This window comes from Physella acuta, unplaced genomic scaffold (assembly GCF_028476545.2).
Source record: "Physella acuta isolate Inbredline_101_S28 unplaced genomic scaffold, ASM2847654v3 ptg000166l, whole genome shotgun sequence".
NCBI classification, from domain to species: Eukaryota; Metazoa; Mollusca; class Gastropoda; family Physidae; genus Physella; species Physella acuta.
The window spans coordinates 760331-783671 of NW_026731685.1; the positions used below are offsets into that span (position 1 = coordinate 760331).

At 46.9% G+C, this 23341-nt stretch overlaps 2 protein-coding genes across 5 annotated transcripts; one reads left to right on the plus strand and one right to left on the minus strand.

The window, feature by feature from the left end:
* Nucleotides 1–2042: 2042 nt before the first annotated feature.
* Nucleotides 2043–5755, minus strand: LOC131936068 (mucin-2). Its single transcript, XM_059292917.1, has 3 exons — nt 5742–5755; nt 4995–5491; nt 2043–3589 (listed from the first exon to the last, which is right to left on the minus strand). The coding sequence occupies exons 1-3, from the start codon at nt 5753–5755 to the stop codon at nt 2043–2045; spliced, it is 2058 nt and encodes a 685-aa protein (XP_059148900.1).
* Nucleotides 5756–10577: 4822 nt separating this feature from the next.
* LOC131936072 (neurexin-1) lies at nt 10578–23139 on the plus strand. 4 transcript variants are annotated; one of them, XR_009386007.1, is made up of 7 exons: nt 10578–10958; nt 16177–16269; nt 17962–18068; nt 21465–21681; nt 21962–22114; nt 22226–22907; nt 22945–23139. XR_009386007.1 is itself a non-coding variant. In XM_059292925.1 (6 exons), the coding sequence occupies exons 2-6, from the start codon at nt 16189–16191 to the stop codon at nt 22319–22321; spliced, it is 654 nt and encodes a 217-aa protein (XP_059148908.1). In that variant the 5' UTR covers nt 10578–10958; nt 16177–16188; the 3' UTR covers nt 22322–23139. The 4 variants fall into 4 exon arrangements, 1 of the variants encoding a protein (XP_059148908.1); XR_009386008.1 differs by having other exon boundaries at nt 22226–22870; nt 22908–23139; XR_009386009.1 differs by lacking the exon at nt 10578–10958 and adding an exon at nt 11085–11157.
* The last annotated feature ends 202 nt before the right edge of the window (nt 23140–23341 follow it).

Genomic DNA, 23341 nt, shown 5'->3' on the forward strand with positions numbered 1-23341 from the left:
AGAAAACACAAGGAAAATAAAAACTTTCACATTCAAACGAAAAACGAAACTTCCCACGACCGTGACGTCACATGGAACATATAGGAAAGTTTCAAAACGAATCGATATAGATCTATGTACAGTTCTAAAGCCGGAAAAGTACACCCAATAAAACATGCAAAAAACAATGATATATCTATAATTTCTTGTACAATTAATGTTTCTTCTGCGTATTTAAATAATTACTTAAAGGTTGAGATTGCTGTGTACATAATCTTAGAGTATTTTACTTATTATAATTATAAACCATAATGCTTTTAAAGTTTGCAAATGCTACAAAATTAACACCACACACATAAATAAACACCCACAAATTTACAATTCTCAACAATTAAATCAAAATATTTCTTAAAATATTTTTGTGACTTTTTCTGTGACTTTATTTCTGTGACTTTTTTTCCTGTGACTTTTCCCCTGTTCACCCCCCAACCTCCCTCTTAAACCGCTACTGTGTGCGTGTGTGTGTGTGTGTGTGTGTGTGTTTAGCTGCTGTTTGCTGTGGTTATTCTTGATTTGTTGCTTGAAATGAAAAGAAATCTGCAAGTCGTATAAGAGGAATTGAAAATCTCGGTTATCTTCCCCTATCCTATCGCTAGAGCTTGTTTATGTGGATGTGACTGACCTGGGATGTGGGGGCGGAAGAAGGAAAGTTCAGCCATTTTAAAAAATTGGCTAAAGGTAGGGGTGTCTTTACAATGTTTTTACAACCTTTTTATTGGTTTATGATGTTTATACATGTAACCCTCACTCAGTGGGGATGCTTTTACCCACTGAGGTGTTGTGGTTAAGACGGGCTGACCCAGAGATTAAGAACACACTGACACCGACAGTTGTTGTCAAGTACTCGCTTTATTTACAGCATCGAGCCATGACGGCGATGCAACACAGTAGTACGACGTGAGAAAATACTGAAGACAGACCAAAACAAAAGGAAAAACTGTAGCCCTAAAACAAATGTAAATAAAAAGTTACATTCATGACAACACCACGTGTAGGCTACAATATACACGGGTACAATAAATTATGTTTCGGCCAGTACACAGTACTGCCAACAAGTACCAAAAAGTAGTACTACAAATAAATACTTATATTAATACTCACCCTAACTAGTGTGCACATGCAGCACTAGCAGGAATACACAAATAAGTATTTTAACAAACATAATCTATATAACTACCTTCATTAGGTCTACATCTTGGTCACCGTGTCCACAGACAGCAGCCTTGTGTGTAACTGACACGGCTAGGCATGAAACTACCCACAGTCCCATGTTACATGACATGGGACACAGGTAACATCGCTCACAAAAGCATGAAAAAAAAAACAACTACGTCCACAGGGCCACAGCCCCACAGGGGCCGCAACTCAATGAATTAAAACTTCATATTTTTATCCCCCTTGGCTGGTAACCATATGTGTTACATACAATTCGACCTTTGGGTCAACAATACGGGACTAACCACAAACCCTACTCACCACTATCCCCAGGGTATTTTCAATAATTTAAAGCTTATTGTTTAAAGGGTTTTATACTTATTGATCAAACCATGTCCAAAAACTGTAATGTGACCGTCGTTAATGACCTTGAATGGATATGCTAATGATGACATGTGACTGTCTGCTACCCTGGTCTTTGGTTGGTTGGTTTTCAGGGGCGGGAAGAGGAAATGTAAAGGAGATTTAAAATCTAACGAGAGCCCTGAAGTTGAGCTTTAAAACACTTACTGTATCTGTGGAGATGGCACACAGACGTGATCGTCTGCTGGGCTTGCTGCACATCAAGTAGGTCCGCGATGACAGCAGGACTGGGCAAGGACACTTGGCCGTCTGCTGATAACTCGCTGGTGACGCAACGAAAAGGGGCAAGGCCATTAGTCACGGCGCATGCGGGGATACAACGGTCTGGGCGTGGCTTACCTGCACGATACCACGAGGCCAGACACCTGTGGGTGTGGGGTAGTGGGTAAGGTTGGGGGGGGGGGGGGGGGTCGGGCGACACAGGCTCAAGTAGTGGTTGGGGAAGTAGATGATGTGGTTGGGGAGGTAGATGAGGTGGTTGGTGTTGTAGATGAGGTGGTTGGGGTTGTAAATGAGGTGGTTGGGGAGGTAGATGAGGTGGTTGTGGAGGTAGATGAGGTGGTTGGGGAGGTAGATGAGGTGGTTGGGGAGGTAGATGAGGTGGATGGGGAGGTAGACGATGTGGTTGGGGAGGTAGATGATGTGGTTGGGGAGGTAGATGAGGTGGATGGGGAGGTAGATGATGTGGTTGGGGAGGTAGATGAGGTGGTTGAGGAGGTAGATGAGGTGGTTGGGGTTGTAGATGAGGTGGTTGGGGTGGTTGGGGAGGTAGATGAGGTGGTTGGGGAGGCAGATGAGGTGGTTGGGGTGGTTGGGGAGGTAGATGAGGTGGTTGGGGAGGTAGATGAGGTGGATGGGGAGGTAGATGAGGTGGATGGGGAGGTAGATGAGGTGGATGGGGAGGTAGATGATGTGGTTGGGGAGGTAGATGAGGTGGTTGAGGAGGTAGATGAGGTGGTTGGGGTTGTAGATGAGGTGGTTGGGGAGGTAGATGAGGTGGTTGAGGAGGTAGATGAGGTGGTTGGGGTTGTAGATGAGGTGGTTGAGGAGGTAGATGATGTGGTTGGGGAGGTAGATGAGGTGGTTGAGGAGGTAGATGAGGTGGTTGGGGTTGTAGATGAGGTGGTTGGGGAGGTAGATGAGGTGGTTGGGGAGGCAGATGAGGTGGTTGGGGTGGTTGGGGAGGTAGATGAGGTGGTTGGGGAGGTAGATGAGGTGGATGGGGAGGTAGATGAGGTGGATGGGGAGGTAGATGAGGTGGTTGGGGAGGCAGATGAGGTGGTTGGGGTGGTTGGGGAGGTAGATGGGGTGGTTGGGGAGGTAGATGAGGTGGATGGGGAGGTAGATGATGTGGTTGGGGAGGTAGATGAGGTGGTTGAGGAGGTAGATGAGGTGGTTGGGGTTGTAGATGAGGTGGTTGGGGTGGTTGGGGAGGTAGATGAGGTGGTTGGGGAGGCAGATGAGGTGGTTGGGGTGGTTGGGGAGGTAGATGAGGTGGTTGGGGAGGTAGATGAGGTGGTTGGGGAGGTAGATGAGGTGGTTGGGGTGGTTGGGGAGGTAGATGAGGTGGTTGGGGAGGCAGATGAGGTGGTTGGGGTTGTAGATGAGGTGGTTGGGGTGGTTGGGGAGGTAGATGGGGTGGTTGGGGTGGTTGGGGAGGTAGATGAGGTGGTTGGGGTGGTTGGGGAGGTAGATGAGGTGGTTGGGGAGGCAGATGAGGTGGTTGGGGTTGTAGATGAGGTGGGTGGGGAGGTAGATGAGGTGGTTGGGGTGGTTGGGGAGGTAGATGAGGTGGTTGGGGAGGCAGATGAGGTGGTTGGGGTTGTAGATGAGGTGGGTGGGGAGGTAGATGAGGTGGTTGGGGAGGTAATGATGTAGTAATGATGGTGACTTGGATGAACGTTGGTAGGTGTGAGTGATGATAGATAGGTGTGAGGGGTGGGTGGATGTATTGGGGGTGCGGAAGATGGTGCTGGAGGAACAAGGGGTAGCGGCGTTAACGACCAAGTCATACTATGTCAGTCTGACCCAAGACACACCCTCCCTTAGTCTGAATGTCTGACCCAGGAACCCACCCTCCCTCAGTCTGAATGTTTGACCCAAGAACCCACACCTGACCTCACCTTGACCCCAACAGCTTTACCTGAACTGATGTCATCGGGTCGAGTGTGCCGTCATCACTTCTCGCTTCGTTGGGTTCTACAGGTAATCGATGGAGGAAATCAATAGCCATGCAATCAATACCGGGATCAATGATCAGCTATGGCGATCACAGAATGGCCGCTGCTCGCTGTTCTGATGGCCTTAAGACTTGTCTGTGAACCTGAGTCACCCCTGACGTCACTGTCTAGTATGACGTAACAAAAGGAAAACAACAGATCATGGTTGGAGGAGCGTCAAGGTTGGTCATGGTTCAATGACGTCATGAGCCGGACATAGTCATAGTTTGTATGAGGTGGGAAGATAGTATTTACATCCTAGTACTAGTCCCTAAAATAAACTTACGAGACCACTCTTGTGGTTTTATCGGGAGATAAATCTAATGGTTTTATCATGAGGTAAATCTGGTGGTTTTATCATGAGATAAATCTGGTGGTTTTATCAAGAGATAAATTTGGTGGTTTTATCATGAGATAAATCTTGTGGTTTTATCAAGAGATAAATTTGGTGATTTTATCAAGAGATAAATCTGGTGGTTTTATCAAGAGATAAATTTGATGGTTTTATCATGAGATAAATCTGGTGGTTTTATCAAGAGATAAATTTGGTGGTTTTATCATGAGATAAATCTTGTGGTTTTATCATGAGATAAATCTGGTGGTTTTATCATGAGATAAATCTTGTGGTTTTATCAGGAGATAAATCTGGTGGTTTTATAATGAGATAAATCTTGTGGTTTTATCATGAGATAAATCTGGTGGTTTTATTATGAGATAAATCTTGTGGTTTTATCATGAGATAAATTTGGTGGTTTTATCAAGAGATAAATTTGGTGGTTTTATCATGAGATAAATTTGGTGGTTTTATCATGAGAAAAATCTGGTGGTTTTATCATGTTGTCCCAGGTACCCCATGTATCGCCGCCTCTGCCAGCCAGCACTACCAAACACCAGTCAATGACTAACCAGATGTTTCCAGGCCGTTAAACACGTCAGTTGACAGAAGCCGTTATCACCCCACGCCCGTGTACGGGTGTGTGTATGTAAGGGGGGGGGGCTGTGTGTGGTTCAAACTCTAGTACAGACTCATGATATTTCCAGAGCCATATTCTTAGGAGCCTGTTTTGTAGGATTAAAACATTGTTTTAAACAGCAACGATTTAGAACTTTTAAAACAGGAATAGTTTTTAATTTTCACCACATATAACTTATAAGAACCGTTTGATTTCATTTTGAGCAGCTCCGCCAAAATGTTGACAGCTCCGCCAAAATGTTGACAGCTGCGCCAGAATGTTGACAGCTCCGCCAAAATGTTGACAGCCCCGCCAGAATGTTGACAGCTCCGCCAAAATGTTGACAGCTCCGCCAGAATGTTGACAGCCCCGCCAGAATGTTGACAGCTCCGCCAAAATGTTGACAGCTCCGCCAGAATGTTGACAGCTCCGCCAAAATGTTGACAGCCCCGCCAGAATGTTGACAGCTCCGCCAAAATGTTGACAGCTGCGCCAGAATGTTGACAGCTCCGCCAAAATGTTGACAGCCCCGCCAGAATGTTGACAGCCCCGCCAAAATGTTGACAGCCCCGCCAGAATGTTGACAGCTCCGCCAAAATGTTGACAGCTGCGCCAGAATGTTGACAGCTCCGCCAAAATGTTGACAGCTGCGCCAGAATGTTGACAGCTCCGCCAAAATGTTGCCACGACCTGGTTGTTGGTCTGGTGGGTACAAAATGATGAACTCAGCTCTTTCGGTAAACGAGACAAAATTTGATCGCTCCTGAGCTAACACTTGAGTGGATTAGAGGTCAAGGTTATATGTTGGTTTAGGGCCTCATGAATATTGAGAGGATGGGTGATGTAAGCCTGGACAGAGAGGGTGGTGGTGGTGGTTGGGGGGGGGGGGGGGGGGGGTGGCGGAGTTATAACTTTCTTCACCGAACTCTTTATTAGAGATCGGTGCATTCACTGGAGCGTGACCATTGTTTGAAGTTTAATTACACAACATAAAACGTTTGATGGCTAATTAATGGCTAATTAATGGAGTTATAGATGAGTCAGGCAAGGTTAGTCAAGGCAGGTGAGTGTGGCAGGTGAGTGTGACAGGTGAGTGTGGCAGGTGAGTGTGGCAGGTGAGTGTGGCAGGTGAGTGTGGCAGGTGAGTGTGTGACAGGTGAGTGTGTGGCAGGTGAGTGTGGCAGGTGAGTGTGTGGCAGGTGAATGTGGCAGGTGAGTGTGGCAGGTGAGTGTGGCAGGTGAGTGTGTGACAGCTGAGTGTGACAGGTGAGTGTGTTGCAGGTGAGTGTATGACAGGTGAGTGTGTCAGGTGAGTGTGGCAGGTGAGTGTGTTACAGGTGAGTGTGTTGCAGGTGAGTGTATGACAGGTGAGTGTGGCAGATGAGTGTGACATTTGGGTGTGGCAGGTGAGTGTGACATTTGGGTGTGGCTGGTGAGTGTGACAGGTGAGTGTGGCAGGTGAGTGTGGCAGGTGAGTGTGGCAGGTGAGTGTGGCAGATGAGTGTGACATTTGGGTGTGGCAGGTGAGTGTGACAGGTGAGTGTGGCAGGTGAGTGTGACAGGTGAGAGTGTGACAGGTGAGTTGGCAGGTGAGTTGGCAGGTGAGTGTGACAGGTGAGTGTGGCTGGTGAGTGTGTGGCAGGTGAGTGTGTGACAGGTGAGTGTGTTGCAGGTGAGTGTATGACAGGTGAGTGTGGCAGATGAGTGTGACATTTGGGTGTGGCTGGTGAGTGTGACAGGTGAGTGTGACAGGTGAGTGTGGCAGGTGAGTGTGGCAGGTGAGTGTGGCAGGTGAGTGTGGCAGATGAGTGTGGCAGGTGAGTGTGACAGGTGAGAGTGTGACAGGTGAGTTGGCAGGTGAGTTGGCAGGTGAGTGTGACAGGTGAGTGTGGCAGGTGAGTGTGTGGCAGGTGAGTGTGTTGCAGGTGAGTGTATGACAGGTGAGTGTGTCAGGTGAGTGTGTTGCAGGTGAGTGTGTGACAGGTGAGTGTGTTGCAGGTGAGTGTATGACAGGTGAGTGTGGCAGATGAGTGTGACATTTGGGTGTGGCAGGTGAGTGTGACAGGTGAGTGTGACAGGTGAGTGTGGCAGGTGAGTGTGTGGCAGGTGAGTGTGGCAGGTGAGTGTGTGACAGCTGAGTGTGACAGGTGAGTGTGTTGCAGGTGAGTGTATGACAGGTGAGTCTGTCAGGTGAGTGTGGCAGGTGAGTGTGTTACAGGTGAGTGTGTTGCAGGTGAGTGTATGACAGGTGAGTGTGGCAGATGAGTGTGACATTTGGGTGTGGCAGGTGAGTGTGACATTTGGGTGTGGCAGGTGAGTGTGACAGGTGAGTGTGGCAGGTGAGTGTGGCAGGTGAGTGTGGCAGGTGAGTGTGGCAGATGAGTGTGACATTTGGGTGTGGCAGGTGAGTGTGACAGGTGAGTGTGGCAGGTGAGTGTGACAGGTGAGAGTGTGACAGGTGAGTTGGCAGGTGAGTTGGCAGGTGAGTGTGACAGGTGAGTGTGGCAGGTGAGTGTGTGGCAGGTGAGTGTGTGACAGGTGAGTGTGTTGCAGGTGAGTGTATGACAGGTGAGTGTGGCAGATGAGTGTGACATTTGGGTGTGGCTGGTGAGTGTGACAGGTGAGTGTGACAGGTGAGTGTGGCTGGTGAGTGTGGCAGGTGAGTGTGGCAGGTGAGTGTGGCAGATGAGTGTGGCAGGTGAGTGTGACAGGTGAGAGTGTGACAGGTGAGTTGGCAGGTGAGTTGGCAGGTGAGTGTGACAGGTGAGTGTGGCAGGTGAGTGTGTGGCAGGTGAGTGTGTTGCAGGTGAGTGTATGACAGGTGAGTGTGTCAGGTGAGTGTGTTGCAGGTGAGTGTGTGACAGGTGAGTGTGTTGCAGGTGAGTGTATGACAGGTGAGTGTGGCAGATGAGTGTGACATTTGGGTGTGGCAGGTGAGTGTGACAGGTGAGTGTGACAGGTGAGTGTGGCAGGTGAGTGTGGCAGGTGAGTGTGTTGCAGGTGAGTGTATGACAGGTGAGTGTGGCAGATGAGTGTGACATTTGGGTGTGGCAGGTGAGTGTGACAGGTGAGTGTGACAGGTGAGTGTGGCAGGTGAGTGTGGCAGGTGAGTGTGGCAGGTGAGTGTGGCAGATGAGTGTGGCAGGTGAGTGTGACAGGTGAGAGTGTGACAGGTGAGTTGGCAGGTGAGTTGGCAGGTGAGTGTGACAGGTGAGTGTGGCAGGTGAGTGTGTGGCAGGTGAGTGTGTTGCAGGTGAGTGTATGACAGGTGAGTGTGTCAGGTGAGTGTGTTGCAGGTGAGTGTATGACAGGTGAGTGTGGCAGGTGAGTGTGTGGCAGGTGAGTGTGTGGCAGGTGAGTGTGGCAGATGAGTGTGACATTGGGGTGTGACAGGTGAGTGTGACAGGTGAGTGTGGCAGATGAGTGTGGCAGGTGAGTGTGACAGGTGAGAGTGTGACAGGTGAGTTGGCAGGTGAGTTGGCAGGTGAGTGTGACAGGTGAGTGTGGCAGGTGAGTGTGTGGCAGGTGAGTGTGGCAGGTGAGTGTGTGACAGGTGAGTGTGTTGCAGGTGAGTGTATGACAGGTGAGTGTGTCAGGTGAGTGTGTTGCAGGTGAGTGTGACAGGTGAGTGTGGCAGGTGAGTGTGTGGCAGGTGAGTGTATGACAGGTGAGTGTGTCAGGTGAGTGTGTTGCAGGTGAGTGTATGACAGGTGAGTGTGGCAGGTGAGTGTGTGGCAGGTGAGTGTGTGGCAGGTGAGTGTGGCAGGTGAGTGTGTGGCAGGTGAGTGTGTGACAGGTGAGTGTGGCAGGTGAGTGTGGCAGGTGAGTGTGGCAGGTGAGTGTGTGGCAGGTGAGTGTGTGGCAGGTGAGTGTGTGGCAGGTGAGTGTGGCAGGTGAGTGTGTGGCAGGTGAGTGTGTGGCAGGTGAGTGTGGCAGGTGAGTGTGGCAGGTGAGTGTGTGACAGGTGAGTGTGTTGCAGGTGAGTGTATGACAGGAGAGTGTGACAGGTGAGTGTGGCAGGTGAGTGTGTGGCAGGTGAGTGTGGCAGGTGAGTGTGTGACAGGTGAGTGTGTGACAGGTGAGTGTGTGACAGGTGAGTGTGGCAGGTGAGTGTGTGGCAGGTGAGTGTGGAAGTTGAGTGTGTGACAGGTGAGTGTGTTGCAGGTGAGTGTGTGGCAGGTGAGTGTGGCAGGTGAGTGTGTGGCAGGTGAGTGAGGCAGGTGAGTTTGACAGGTGACGGTGACAGGTGAGTGTGGCAGGTGAGTGTGGCAGGTGAGTGTGACAGGTGAGTGTTGCAGGTGAATATTCTATAATTAAGATTGCAGTTTGTGTCACCTTGTCTTTGTGGTGCCACATTAAATTGAACACCTTGTTCTAATGGTTTCAAGGAACTTACAGTTGAGATGGATGAGACGGCACACGCCAGCATGTAAGGGGGAGGGGAGATAATGAACTTACAGTTGAGATGGATGAGACGGCACACGCCAGCATGTAAGGGGGAGGGGAGATAATGAACTTACAGTTGAGATGGATGAGACGGCACACGCCAGCATGTAAGGGGGAGGGGAGATAATGAACTTACAGTTGAGATGGATGAGACGGCACAAGCCAGCAGGTAAGGGGGAGGGGAGATAGCATCGAAGAATGGCCGGGTCTAACATTGGGTTAGATACTAAAGAAGACAATTTACCAGACGATCGTACTGTCTTTTTTCCTGCCCAGGGTTTCTTTCAGACATTTTCCTCCGTGTGTGCGTGGGCGGGGGGGGGGGGGGGGGTATTAAATTTCCAGGGGGAGAATATTTGTTCTATGAAAATGTTATATCACCCCCCCCCCCCCAGAGATTCCTGAAAGAAACTCTGGTCTGAATACTGAGAAAAACCTATATGACACCTCATTATATCGTCTAATCATTTTTTGTTAAAAGACAATTAATTTTTTTCTGATGTTTTATAATGTCTTAAACTTTTAAATTATTTTGTATCTAATTATGTTGTTGTTAATGATATGAAAACTCGATTGTGTCTCTCAATATTAAATAGTTCAGTAAATTCTATGATAGACTTTTAGACATGTATTCAAATAGACTTTTAGACTTGCAGTCAAATAAACTTTCAGATATGTGGCCAAATAGGTATTCAGAATAGACTATCATGCCTTTTTATATTTTTATCTAGTATCTTACAAGGAGAATACTATTGTCTAATCTCTCCCCCCCCCCCCTCCCCCCTCCCCCCCCCCCCCCCCCCCCGATAGTGGTGAAAGTCATTTCCTCTCTAAACTAAAATGCTTAAAGTACTCGCGACCCTCGAGTGGAAATACGGAAATGCTGGAATCTCACGGGGTTGTTTTATTATTTTTTTTTTTGGGGGGGGGGGGGGGGGGGGGGTTGGGGTGTGTTTGGCGCGTCTTCATGTAGTATAATAATCAGCAACTGTTTTCAAGGAAGGGGTGTAGCGCGGTGTTGCTTTATTACATTAATATACGTATGTCCTAAAGAGAATATATAAGCTTTCTCCCCCAAATATCTATCATACCTGTGAAACATAATACAACCGCATAACCGCATAAGGCTACAAATACCACTTCATTTCTCCAACTTCAGAAAAAAAAATGTGTGAGGCTCCCAAACCCAGCGCTGGCCGTACAACCCCGCGTGTTGTTCGCTTGAAAGGGTAGTTGAATGTTCTGTGACGCTGGCCGTGGGATAATTTCAGCAGAGCTCGCGGGCCACGTGACGGGATTAGCCAATCAGACATTGAGCCGCAGTTATGAATGGCTGTTTATCCTAACCACTTTACGGCGCTCGTTGCGTATAAATGGCCGTAAGACGCACCTGTTATATCACTAGAGCTCAGCAAACGAAGCAAGTACGTGCAGTAACGTATTTGATAAAATATTGAAAGCAATCAGGAGGGGTAACAGTTGCTTTCAAAAGAGAAAAATATTCTGGTACATTGTTCAGTGCGCTGAAATTAAAAAAAAACCCACACCAAACAAACGAATGTAAGTGTAGTAGTAGCCTACGTGTGGGAGTTGTCAACAAATTCTCGACACCGCTGTGCAGGTGTCTACAGCAGGTAAACCTCAACAGGACAGGCTGTCTTAGGCCAGGTGGAAACACCTGTCTCTCAGGAACTGCAACAGGCATTTGTCTGTGTTTAGAAAGGTAAGTTTTATTTCCTTATTCCTACGGCAAAGAACTCGTTTAAACTAGATTTAAAAGCTCTACACATTTTATTCTATATTTGGAGGTAACTTTTAAAGAAAGGAAATGAAACAATGAGCGAATAAATTTGGTTGTTGGCCAAGTCTAGTTGGATGTCCAACATTAGTGTCGAGACAACTTTGGTTTCCGGATACGACAGGTGTGTTAGGTTGTTGGGGTGTGCAGACACAAAGGTGTGCGTTTACGTTTTACACACTCTTGTCAAGCTATCAAAGTCACCAAGATAGGTGTGTACATGACTAATTTAGAGGTACACGTTATGACGCGACGTGTACACATTGTGATACGATATTTATGTCCTTGGATGGTATTGTGTTTACTAGATAATAAGGGTAGCCACAGAACTTGGTTATCTACAGAGCAAGATGCCCCCCCCCCCCCACTCAACCACTTGGCAAGCCTAGCAGAATACAAGAAAATGACCATGTTGAAACTTACCTACACCCAGGGGGCGTAGCGAAGGGGGGGGGGCGATGCGGACCGAACCGGGTGACACCATTTTGGGGGCTGACACCAACGCAATAAATAGCAAAATATATTGAGAAAAATGATAATTCCATCCACTTAATTAAGTGAGTAATTAGAGTGTTAAATAGTCTTTTAAGAGGTGCAAATCGAAAGTTTGGGGGGGGGGGTGTAAATCGAAAATTGAAAGTTTGTCCCCGGGAAGGGTCGCTACGCCTCTGGGGGGGGGGGGGGGTGACACCATCAAGTGCAGCACCGGGTCACACCGGACCTCGCATGACCGCTGCCTACACCCAGGGGGCGTGACACCATCAAGTGCCGCACCGGGTCACACCCGACCTCGCATGACCACTGCCTACACCCAGGGGGGGTGACACCATCAAGTGCCGCACCGGGTCACACCCGACCTCGCATGACCACTGCCTACACCCAGGGGGGGTGACACCATCAAGTGCCGCACCGGGTCACACCCGACCTCGCATGACCACTGCCTACACCCAGGGGGGGTGACACCATCAAGTGCCGCACCGGGTCACACCCGACCTCGCATGACCACTGCCTACACCCAGGGGGGGTGACACCATCAAGTGCCGCACCGGGTCACACCCGACCTCGCATGACCACTGCCTACACCCAGGGGGGGTGACACCATCAAGTGCCGCACCGGGTCACACCCGACCTCGCATGACCACTGCCTACACCCAGGGGGGGTGACACCATCAAGTGCCGCACCGGGTCACACCCGACCTCGCATGACCACTGCCTACACCCACAAACTGTTCTAGACATATTCCACCCCCACCCCTACAAACTGTTCTAGACATATTCCACCCCACCCCTACAAACTGTTCTAGACATATTCCACCCCCACCCCTACAGACTGTTCTAGACATATTCCACCCCCACCCCTACAAACTGTTCTAGACATATTCCACCCCCACCCCTACAAACTGTTCTAGACATATTCCACCCCCACCCCTACAAACTGTTCTAGACATATTCCACCCCCACCCCTACAAACTGTTCTAGACATATTCCACCCCCACCCCTACAAACTGTTCTAGACATATTCCACCCCCACCCCTACAAACTGTTCTAGACATATTCCACCCCCACCCCTACAAACTGTTCTAGACATATTCCACCCCCACCCCTACAAACTGTTCTAGACATATTCCACCCCCACCCCTACAAACTGTTCTAGACATATTCCACCCCCACCCCTACAAACTGGTTCTAGACATATTCCACCCCCACCCCTACAAACTGTTCTAGACATATTCCACCCCCACCCCTACAAACTGTTCTAGACATATTCCACCCCCACCCCTACAAACTGTTCTAGACATATTCCACCCCCACCCCTACAAACTGTTCTAGACATATTCCACCCCCACCCCTACAAACTGTTCTAGACATATTCCACCCCCACCCCTACAAACTGTTCTAGACATATTCCACCCCCACCCCTACAAACTGTTCTAGACATATTCCACCCCCACCCCTACAAACTGTTCTAGACATATTCCACCCCCACCCCTACAAACTGTTCTAGACATATTCCACCCCCACCCCTACAAACTGTTCTAGACATATTCCACCCCCACCCCTACAAACTGTTCTAGACATATTCCACCCCCACCCCTACAAACTGTTCTAGACATATTCCACCCCCACCCCTACAAACTGTTCTAGACATATTCCACCCCCACCCCTACAAACTGTTCTAGACATATTCCACCCCCACCCCTACAAACTGTTCTAGACATATTCCACCCCCACCCCTACAAACTGTTCTAGACATATTCCACCCCCACCCCTACAAACTGTTCTAGACATATTCCACCCCCACCCCTACAAACTGTTCTAGACATATTCCACCCCCACCCCTACAAACTGTTCTAGACATATTCCACCCCCACCCCTACAAACTGTTCTAGACATATTCCACCCCCACCCCTACAAACTGTTCTAGACATATTCCACCCCCACCCCTACAAACTGTTCTAGACATATTCCACCCCCACCCCTACAAACTGTTCTAGACATATTCCACCCCCACCCCTACAAACTGTTCTAGACATATTCCACCCCCACCCCTACAAACTGTTCTAGACATATTCCACCCCCACCCCTACAAACTGTTCTAGACATATTCCACCCCCACCCCTACAAACTGTTCTAGACATATTCCACCCCCACCCCTACAAACTGTTCTAGACATATTCCACCCCCACCCCTACAAACTGTTCTAGACATATTCCACCCCCACCCCTACAAACTGTTCTAGACATATTCCACCCCCACCCCTACAAACTGTTCTAGACATATTCCACCCCCACCCCTACAAACTGTTCTAGACATATTCCACCCCCACCCCTACAAACTGTTCTAGACATATTCCACCCCCACCCCTACAAACTGTTCTAGACATATTCCACCCCCACCCCTACAAACTGTTCTAGACATATTCCACCCCCACCCCTACAAACTGTTCTAGACATATTCCACCCCCACCCCTACAAACTGTTCTAGACATATTCCACCCCCACCCCTACAAACTGTTCTAGACATATTCCACCCCCACCCCTACAAACTGTTCTAGACATATTCCACCCCACCCCTACAAACTGTTCTAGACATATTCCACCCCCACCCCTACAAACTGTTCTAGACATATTCCACCCCCACCCCTACAAACTGTTCTAGACATATTCCACCCCCACCCCTACAAACTGTTCTAGACATATTCCACCCCCACCCCTACAAACTGTTCTAGACATATTCCACCCCCACCCCTACAAACTGTTCTAGACATATTCCACCCCCACCCCTACAAACTGTTCTAGACATATTCCACCCCCACCCCTACAAACTGTTCTAGACATATTCCACCCCCACCCCTACAAACTGTTCTAGACATATTCCACCCCCACCCCTACAAACTGTTCTAGACATATTCCACCCCCACCCCTACAAACTGTTCTAGACATATTCCACCCCCACCCCTACAAACTGTTCTAGACATATTCCACCCCCACCCCTACAAACTGTTCTAGACATATTCCACCCCCACCCCTACAAACTGTTCTAGACATATTCCACCCCCACCCCTACAAACTGTTCTAGACATATTCCACCCCCACCCCTACAAACTGTTCTAGACATATTCCACCCCCACCCCTACAAACTGTTCTAGACATATTCCACCCCCACCCCTACAAACTGTTCTAGACATATTCCACCCCCACCCCTACAAACTGTTCTAGACATATTCCACCCCCACCCCTACAAACTGTTCTAGACATATTCCACCCCCACCCCTACAAACTGTTCTAGACATATTCCACCCCCACCCCTACAAACTGTTCTAGACATATTCCACCCCCACCCCTACAAACTGTTCTAGACATATTCCACCCCCACCCCTACAAACTGTTCTAGACATATTCCACCCCCACCCCTACAAACTGTTCTAGACATATTCCACCCCCACCCCTACAAACTGTTCTAGACATATTCCACCCCCACCCCTACAAACTGTTCTAGACATATTCCACCCCCACCCCTACAAACTGTTCTAGACATATTCCACCCCCACCCCTACAAACTGTTCTAGACATATTCCACCCCCACCCCTACAAACTGTTCTAGACATATTCCACCCCCACCCCTACAAACTGTTCTAGACATATTCCACCCCCACCCCTACAAACTGTTCTAGACATATTCCACCCCCACCCCTACAAACTGTTCTAGACATATTCCACCCCCACCCCTACAAACTGTTCTAGACATATTCCACCCCCACCCCTACAAACTGTTCTAGACATATTCCACCCCACCCCTACAAACTGTTCTAGACATATTCCACCCCCACCCCTACAAACTGTTCTAGACATATTCCACCCCCACCCCTACAAACTGTTCTAGACATATTCCACCCCCACCCCTACAAACTGTTCTAGACATATTCCACCCCCACCCCTACAAACTGTTCTAGACATATTCCACCCCACCCCTACAAACTGTTCTAGACATATTCCACCCCACCCCTACAAACTGTTCTAGACATATTCCACCCCCACCCCTACAAACTGTTCTAGACATATTCCACCCCCACCCCTACAAACTGTTCTAGACATATTCCACCCCCACCCCTACAAACTGTTCTAGACATATTCCACCCCCACCCCTACAAACTGTTCTAGACATATTCCACCCCCACCCCTACAAACTGTTCTAGACATATTCCACCCCCACCCCTACAAACTGTTCTAGACATATTCCACCCCCACCCCTACAAACTGTTCTAGACATATTCCACCCCCACCCCTACAAACTGTTCTAGACATATTCCACCCCCACCCCTACAAACTGTTCTAGACATATTCCACCCCCACCCCTACAAACTGTTCTAGACATATTCCACCCCCACCCCTACAAACTGTTCTAGACATATTCCACCCCCACCCCTACAAACTGTTCTAGACATATTCCACCCCCACCCCTACAAACTGTTCTAGACATATTCCACCCCCACCCCTACAAACTGTTCTAGATTCCCCCCCCCCCGCTTTTATTTTCCCCAAGAAAACAATCTGTCAGATGGAATCGGAAAATATTGACAAGCAACAGCGCCAGATTTATCCAAATCTCCTAGCGTCCTCACTTCTGCAACTTTTGTTTACAGATACCTGACGTCATGGTTGGGTTGTATCGTCTGCTCTGTTTGGCTTACCTCGTGCAGGTGGTTGCATTTGCTAGAGTTGTCCGGCTTTGTAAGGTATTGTCTCAAAGATTTTTTGTTTACCTTTTAAGGTATTGTCTGAAAGATTGTTTATTTACTTTGTAAGGTATTATCTGAAAGATTTTTTGTTTACTTTGTAAGGTATCATCTAAAAGATGTATTGTCTGAAGTTTTTAAATTTTACTTTGAAAGGTATTGTTTGAAAGATGTTTTATTTATTTTGCAACAGTCTGTATTATTTAGAACGCTCTTTGTGGGTTATACACAACACAATAAAGATATGCCAACTGCGTGTTAAAGTCTTGATTTACATAGAAATGATAAAGCTAAAACACACAATATGATATTTATACGGCCACAGCACATGAAATGTTCAAAGAGAAAATTATTTGAAAACGTCTCGAGAAATTTATCAGAGGCGTAGCTACCCTTCCCGGCGCCCGGGGACAAAACTTTTCGATTTGCACCCCCACCCCTCAAGATTTCGACTTGCACCCCCCCCCCTCAAACTTTCAATTTACAGCCCCTCAACCTTTCAATTTATTTTTCCAACCCATTTTGGCGCCTCCTAAGGTCGGCGCCCGGGGACATAAGTCCCCCCCTCCCCCTCGCTACGCTACTGTAATTTATCGTACTTGTATACTAGGTATGGCAGAGGTATCGCACTTTGTCAGAGGAATCGTACTTGTATACTAGATATGGCACGCTATCTCGCTTGTGTCCGTGGTATCGTACTTATATCCCATGAATAGAAACGGTATCGCACTTATGGTCGAGATGTCGTACTTGTATCACACGTATGGCACATGTATTGCATTTGAATCCAAGGTATCGTACTTATATCCTAATAACAGCACAGGTATCGCACAGGTATCCGATGAATGTCAGGAACTGCTCCCACAGATCACACCCCCCCCCCCCCGCCCTGTTATGTATATGCCCCCTTTTTGTCTACCCTTTCTGTGACTACTTAGTGCAGCAAATTCGTGATTTTCGCTCACATTAACGTCCGGTGATCATACTTTCTTCTCACTTACAAAGTATATTCACAATACAATTATGATCTATTATATATTTAAATTAAAAAAAAACAACGTCTTGTATGACACTTTGCCTGAAAGTATGTCATATATTCCATGACACTGCCTGAAAGTATGTCATATATTCCATGACACTTTGCCTGAAAGTATGTCATATATTCCTTGACACTTTGCCTGAAAGTATGTCATATATTCCATGACACTTTGCCTGAAAGTATGTCATATATTCCATGACACTGCCTGAAAGTATGTCATATATTCCATGACAGTGCCTGAAAGTATGTCATATATTCCATGACACTTTGCCTGAAAGTATGTCATATATTCCTTGACACTTTGCCTGAAAGTATGTCATATATTCCATGACACTTTGCCTGAAAGTATGTCATATATTCCATGACACTGCCTGAAAGTATGTCATATATTCCATGACAGTGCCTGAAAGTATGTCATATATTCCATGACACTTTGCCTGAAAGTATGTCATATATTCCATGACACTGCCTGAAAGTATGTCATATATTCCATGACAGTGCCTGAAAGTATGTCATATATTCCATGACACTGCCTGAAAGTATGTCATATATTCCATGACTCTGCCTAAAAGTATGTCATATATTCCATGACACTGCTTGAAAGTATGTCATATATTCCATGACACTGCCTGAAAGTATGTCATATATTCCAGGACACGGAGATCGAAGTGCTGTCAGGCCAGGGTGTGCGTATTGAAGCTCACAACAACAGCCGTGCCGAGATTGCCCTGTGGGACAGGTCACCCAACAACAACCCGACGTATGTACCACACGACACGACATATGAACCCTACAACAACCCGACGTATGTACCACACGACACGACATATGAACCCTACAACAACCCGACGTATGTACCACACGACACGACATATGAACCCTACAACAACCCGACGTATGTACCACACGACACGACATATGAACCCTACAACAACCCGACACAACATATGAGCCCTACAACAACCCGACGTATGTACCACACGACACGACATATGAACCCTACAACAACCCGACGTATGTACCACACGACACGACATATGAACCCTACAACAACCCGACGTATGTACCACACGACACGACATATGAACCCTACAACAACCCGACACAACATATGAGCCCTACAACAACCCGACGTATGTACCACACGACACGACATATGAACCCTACAACAACCCGACGTATGTACCACACGACACGACATATGAACCCTACAACAACCCGACACAACATATGAGCCCTACAACAACCCGACGTATGTACCACACGACACGACAGCCCAACAACAACCCGACACGACACACGAGCCCTACAACAACCCGACGTATGTACCACACGACACGACAGCCCAACAACAACCCGACGTATGTACCACACGACATACGAGCCCTACAACAACCCGACGTATGTACCACACGACACGACATATGAACCCTACAACAACCCGACGTATGTACCACACGACACGACATATAAACCCTACAACAACCCGACGTATGTACCACACGACACGACATATGAACCCTACAACAACCCGACGTATGTACCACACGACACGACATATGAACCCTACAACAACCCGACACAACATATGAGCCCTACAACAACCCGACGTATGTACCACACGACACGACATATGAACCCTACAACAACCCGACGTATGTACCACACGACACGACATATGAACCCTACAACAACCCGACACAACATATGAGCCCTACAACAACCCGACGTATGTACCACACGACACGACAGCCCAACAACAACCCGACACGACACACGAGCCCTACAACAACCCGACGTATGTACCACACGACACGACAGCCCAACAACAACCCGACGTATGTACCACACGACACGACAGCCCAACAACAACCCGACGTATGTACCACACGACATACGAGCCCTACAACAACCCGACGTATGTACCACACGACATACGAGCCCTACAACAACCCGACGTATGTACCAACGACACACGAGCCCTACAACAACCCGACGTATGTACCAACGACACACGAGCCCTACAACAACCCGACGTATGTACCAACGACACACGAGCCCTACAACAACCCGACACAACATATGAGCCCTACAACAACCCGACGTATGTACCACACGACACACGAGCCCTACAACAACCCGACGTATGTACCACACGACACACGAGCCCTACAACAACCCGACACAACATATGAGCCCTACAACAACCCGACGTATGTACCACACGACACGACAGCCCAACAACAACCCGACACGACACACGAGCCCTACAACAACCCGACGTATGTACCACACGACACGACAGCCCAACAACAACCCGACGTATGTACCACACGACACGACAGCCCAACAACAACCCGACATATGTACCACACGACATACGAGCCCTACAACAACCCGACGTATGTACCACACGACATACGAGCCCTACAACAACCCGACGTATGTACCAACGACACACGAGCCCTACAACAACCCGACGTATGTACCAACGACACACGAGCCCTACAACAACCCGACGTATGTACCAACGACACACGAGCCCTACAACAACCCGACACAACATATGAGCCCTACAACAACCCGACGTATGTACCACACGACACACGAGCCCTACAACAACCCGACGTATGTACCACACGACACACGAGCCCTACAACAACCCGACGTATGTACCACACGAGACGACAGCCATTCAACAACCCGACGTATGTACCACACGACACGACAGCCCAACAACAACCCGACGTATGTACCACACGACACGACATACGAGCCCTATGACAACCCGACTATACACCACATGACACCCAGACATGCCTACCATCCCGCCAAAAGCGGAATTGTTCCGTTTTTGTTGATTAATTATTTTTTTTACAAAAAATCCTATCCTGTTCCGCCGACCCGTTTTCGTCGAAGTTTGTCCCGTTTTTTTTGTGTTGAAAAAAAATTAATAAAGAATAGTAATCAATTAAATTGGAAAAAAAAGGCTGGGAAAAGCGATTATCTCCCGTTTCCTAGTTTGCTTACAATATTAACAACAGAGGCGTAGCGAGGGGGGGACGACATATGTCCCCGGGCGCCGACCTTGGGGGGGGGGGCGCCAAATTAAGGGGGGGGGGGGGGTGTAAATGAAAAGTTCGAGGGGGGGGGTGCAAATCAAAAGTTTGTCCCCGGGCGCCGGGTAGGGTCGCTACGCCTCTGATTTACAAGTATCATCTAATACTATCTATCTATATATAATTCTCTTCATGGGGACCATACTAGACACCACGCAGCTTAGCCATCACCCTCATCCCCACCTGTCAGGTGAGCTATAGTTCATAGTGTCGAATTCACTATTCACAAAATATGAATTGTTGATAAGTAGAAAATAAAACAATTAGATAGCGGCGTATGCTACGTCGCGGGTCAGCTCGTATCTATTATTATTAATAGTTAATGTGGACAATCTAGCTTCTGAACATTCTTTTTAGTATTTGCAATTGAATTGTAGATTTTTATTTTAAAAAAATGCCTTAAATAACATGTAAGGAAAAAATTTCTGCTTGGCGGTAGTGAGGACAGACCCTCACTACCGAGAAAAATGATCCAAGAAATATTGCGCAGGCATTAGTAACGCATTGATGAAACTAACCCTCATAAAAATTACGTCAGACTTTTTTCTGAGACGGGCACGCTAGTTCTTAATATTATAAATATTATAATCCCTTCATACTAACTGTGCCGAGCAAAAAATAAAATGGTTTGAAAATAATAGTTTACATGTTTTATTCTTCGAATATGCGTGGTTCATTTTGTGTACCAGTATAATTTATTTATACTTAAAGATCTACCTTTGTTTTGAATTTGAAGAAAATCATATTTTATTTTTATTTCTTTAGAAGGGTACGGTAAATGTTCATATGGAGCTGGTGGGGTTCGGTATATCATAAAAGGATAAGAACCAACAATTTAAAAGCTTTTTTTTGCGTGTTTTTTTAACATTTTGCTTAAACTTAATGTCACTGTTTAAAATTGAAATAAACAACGTAAACAGGTTTGAACTGGTTAAAATTGAAATAAACAACGTAAACAGGTTTGAACTGGTTAAAATTGAAATAAACAACGTAAACAGGTTTGAACTGGTTAAAATTGAAATAAACAACGTAAACAGGTTTGAACTGGATTTCGAGTTCAAGACCAGGTCGTCACATGGCATTCTTCTGTATGGAAAGGTGAAAGGTCAGCAGAAGGAAATGGTCGCCCTGTACCTGGTCAAAGGCTTTATCCACTACAAGATCTACTGCCCGCTGATGGACGCTGAAATATACATCCCGACTAAAACAAAGCGGCCTTTAGATGACGGCAAATGGCATAAAGTTACCTACACGGTTAGTACGTATGAAAGTAAGGAGAGAGAGAGAGAGAGGGAGGGAGGGAGGGGCCGTACAAGTTTTACGCGCCAGAAGCTATTAGAGTAGTCTATCAAAGCCCTAAGTCCCCCACATCTCCAAGTCATATTCCCCTACCTATCCAAAAAAAAAATAAACGAAGGTGAGAACAGGAAGCGAAATGCCCTACACTAGATCACACACACCGCACTACAAACCCAAACCCATTAACAGAGATTACTTGAGTACACAATCAACTATACGTTGTTGTTCTCTAAAGGCACAGTTTCGCAACCACGCCTTCAAAAGTTTAGTGACAGTTGATGGGTTCCTAAAGTTAGGGAAACACATCGGCGTCAGCTGTGAGCCTCTAACAACGCTGGAAATGGGAGGGCACTCCATCAATGATGCAGGCCATGACTCGCAACTACAGGTAACTAACTCAATGACTCGCAACTACAGGTAACTAACTCGAGCTTGTAGCCTATCTACGGTGTCCCTCAAATTGACTTCCGACGTTTACCAAATGACATTTTTCTTTCAGCACCTGGCCGGTCAGTTTGAAGGTTGTATAAGAAAGCTAAATATATCCAAGCCTCTACGATCTCCGCCAAAATATTACTTTGTGTCTAGCTGCTGAACTGCCAGTGACATCAGTAAACAACCACGTGATAAAGTTCGCGACTACTCAACTTGAACAAGGACAGAAAAGTACTAACCGCACCCGCTAGCCACTCGGCTTTGTTTATCATGTGCAAATGACAATAATGACCACTGCATAAAGAGCTGCCGAAAGCTTGCATAAAATATAGTATTGTAAGATGTACTGTACAATTTTTATTGCACTGTAGATGTGCTTATTTTTCTTTTTTTTTTAAATCTCTTCTTGGGTCCAGTTTTCTTTTTGTGAAATCTGATATTTGCATACGACATTGTTAGTTTCAGTAAAACATTAATGTCAGTTTTGGAAGTTTTTTATTTTAGTTTATGTACCATTGTAGGTTAATATTATCAACCTATATGATGTAACATTTAATGATTTGGACGTTTCTAGACCCGGGTAGGTATTATTTTCAAAAGACACAAAATTCATGTACACAATTCTTTTGGTAGAAACAACAAAAATAAGTGTAGTTGTAGCCTACGTGTGGGAGTTTTCTTGACGCCGCTGTGCAGGTGTCTACAGCAGGTAAACCTCAACAGGGCAGGCTCTCTTAGGCCAACAGGTAAAACTCTACAGGACAGGCTCTCTTAGGCCAACAGGTAAAACTCTACAGGACAGGTAAAAAGACATTGCCTGCTCACCCTAAAGGCTAGATATATGTACCCTAACAGCTTAATACAAAATGCTCAAAATTGCCTAAAGCTTTTCTAAAATGGTGATTCAAAATATGTATTCTCAATTGAAACTACAATTATAAAATATTAATTGAAAAAACAAAAAAAGAGATGATTAAACATTGAATGAAAAAATTAAACGGTGTTGTTTATTTTATACACATTTGGAATCAGACAAGGAATGTTAGGATCAACCTCTTTCAGTCTCCATCATATATAGCCTACACTTATTATCGTTTTCAGGTGCCTTTTTTCAACTAAAAAGTAGGGTCTAACTCTAATGCCAGAAACACACATGGCCAACAAACCAAAAAGCAGACAA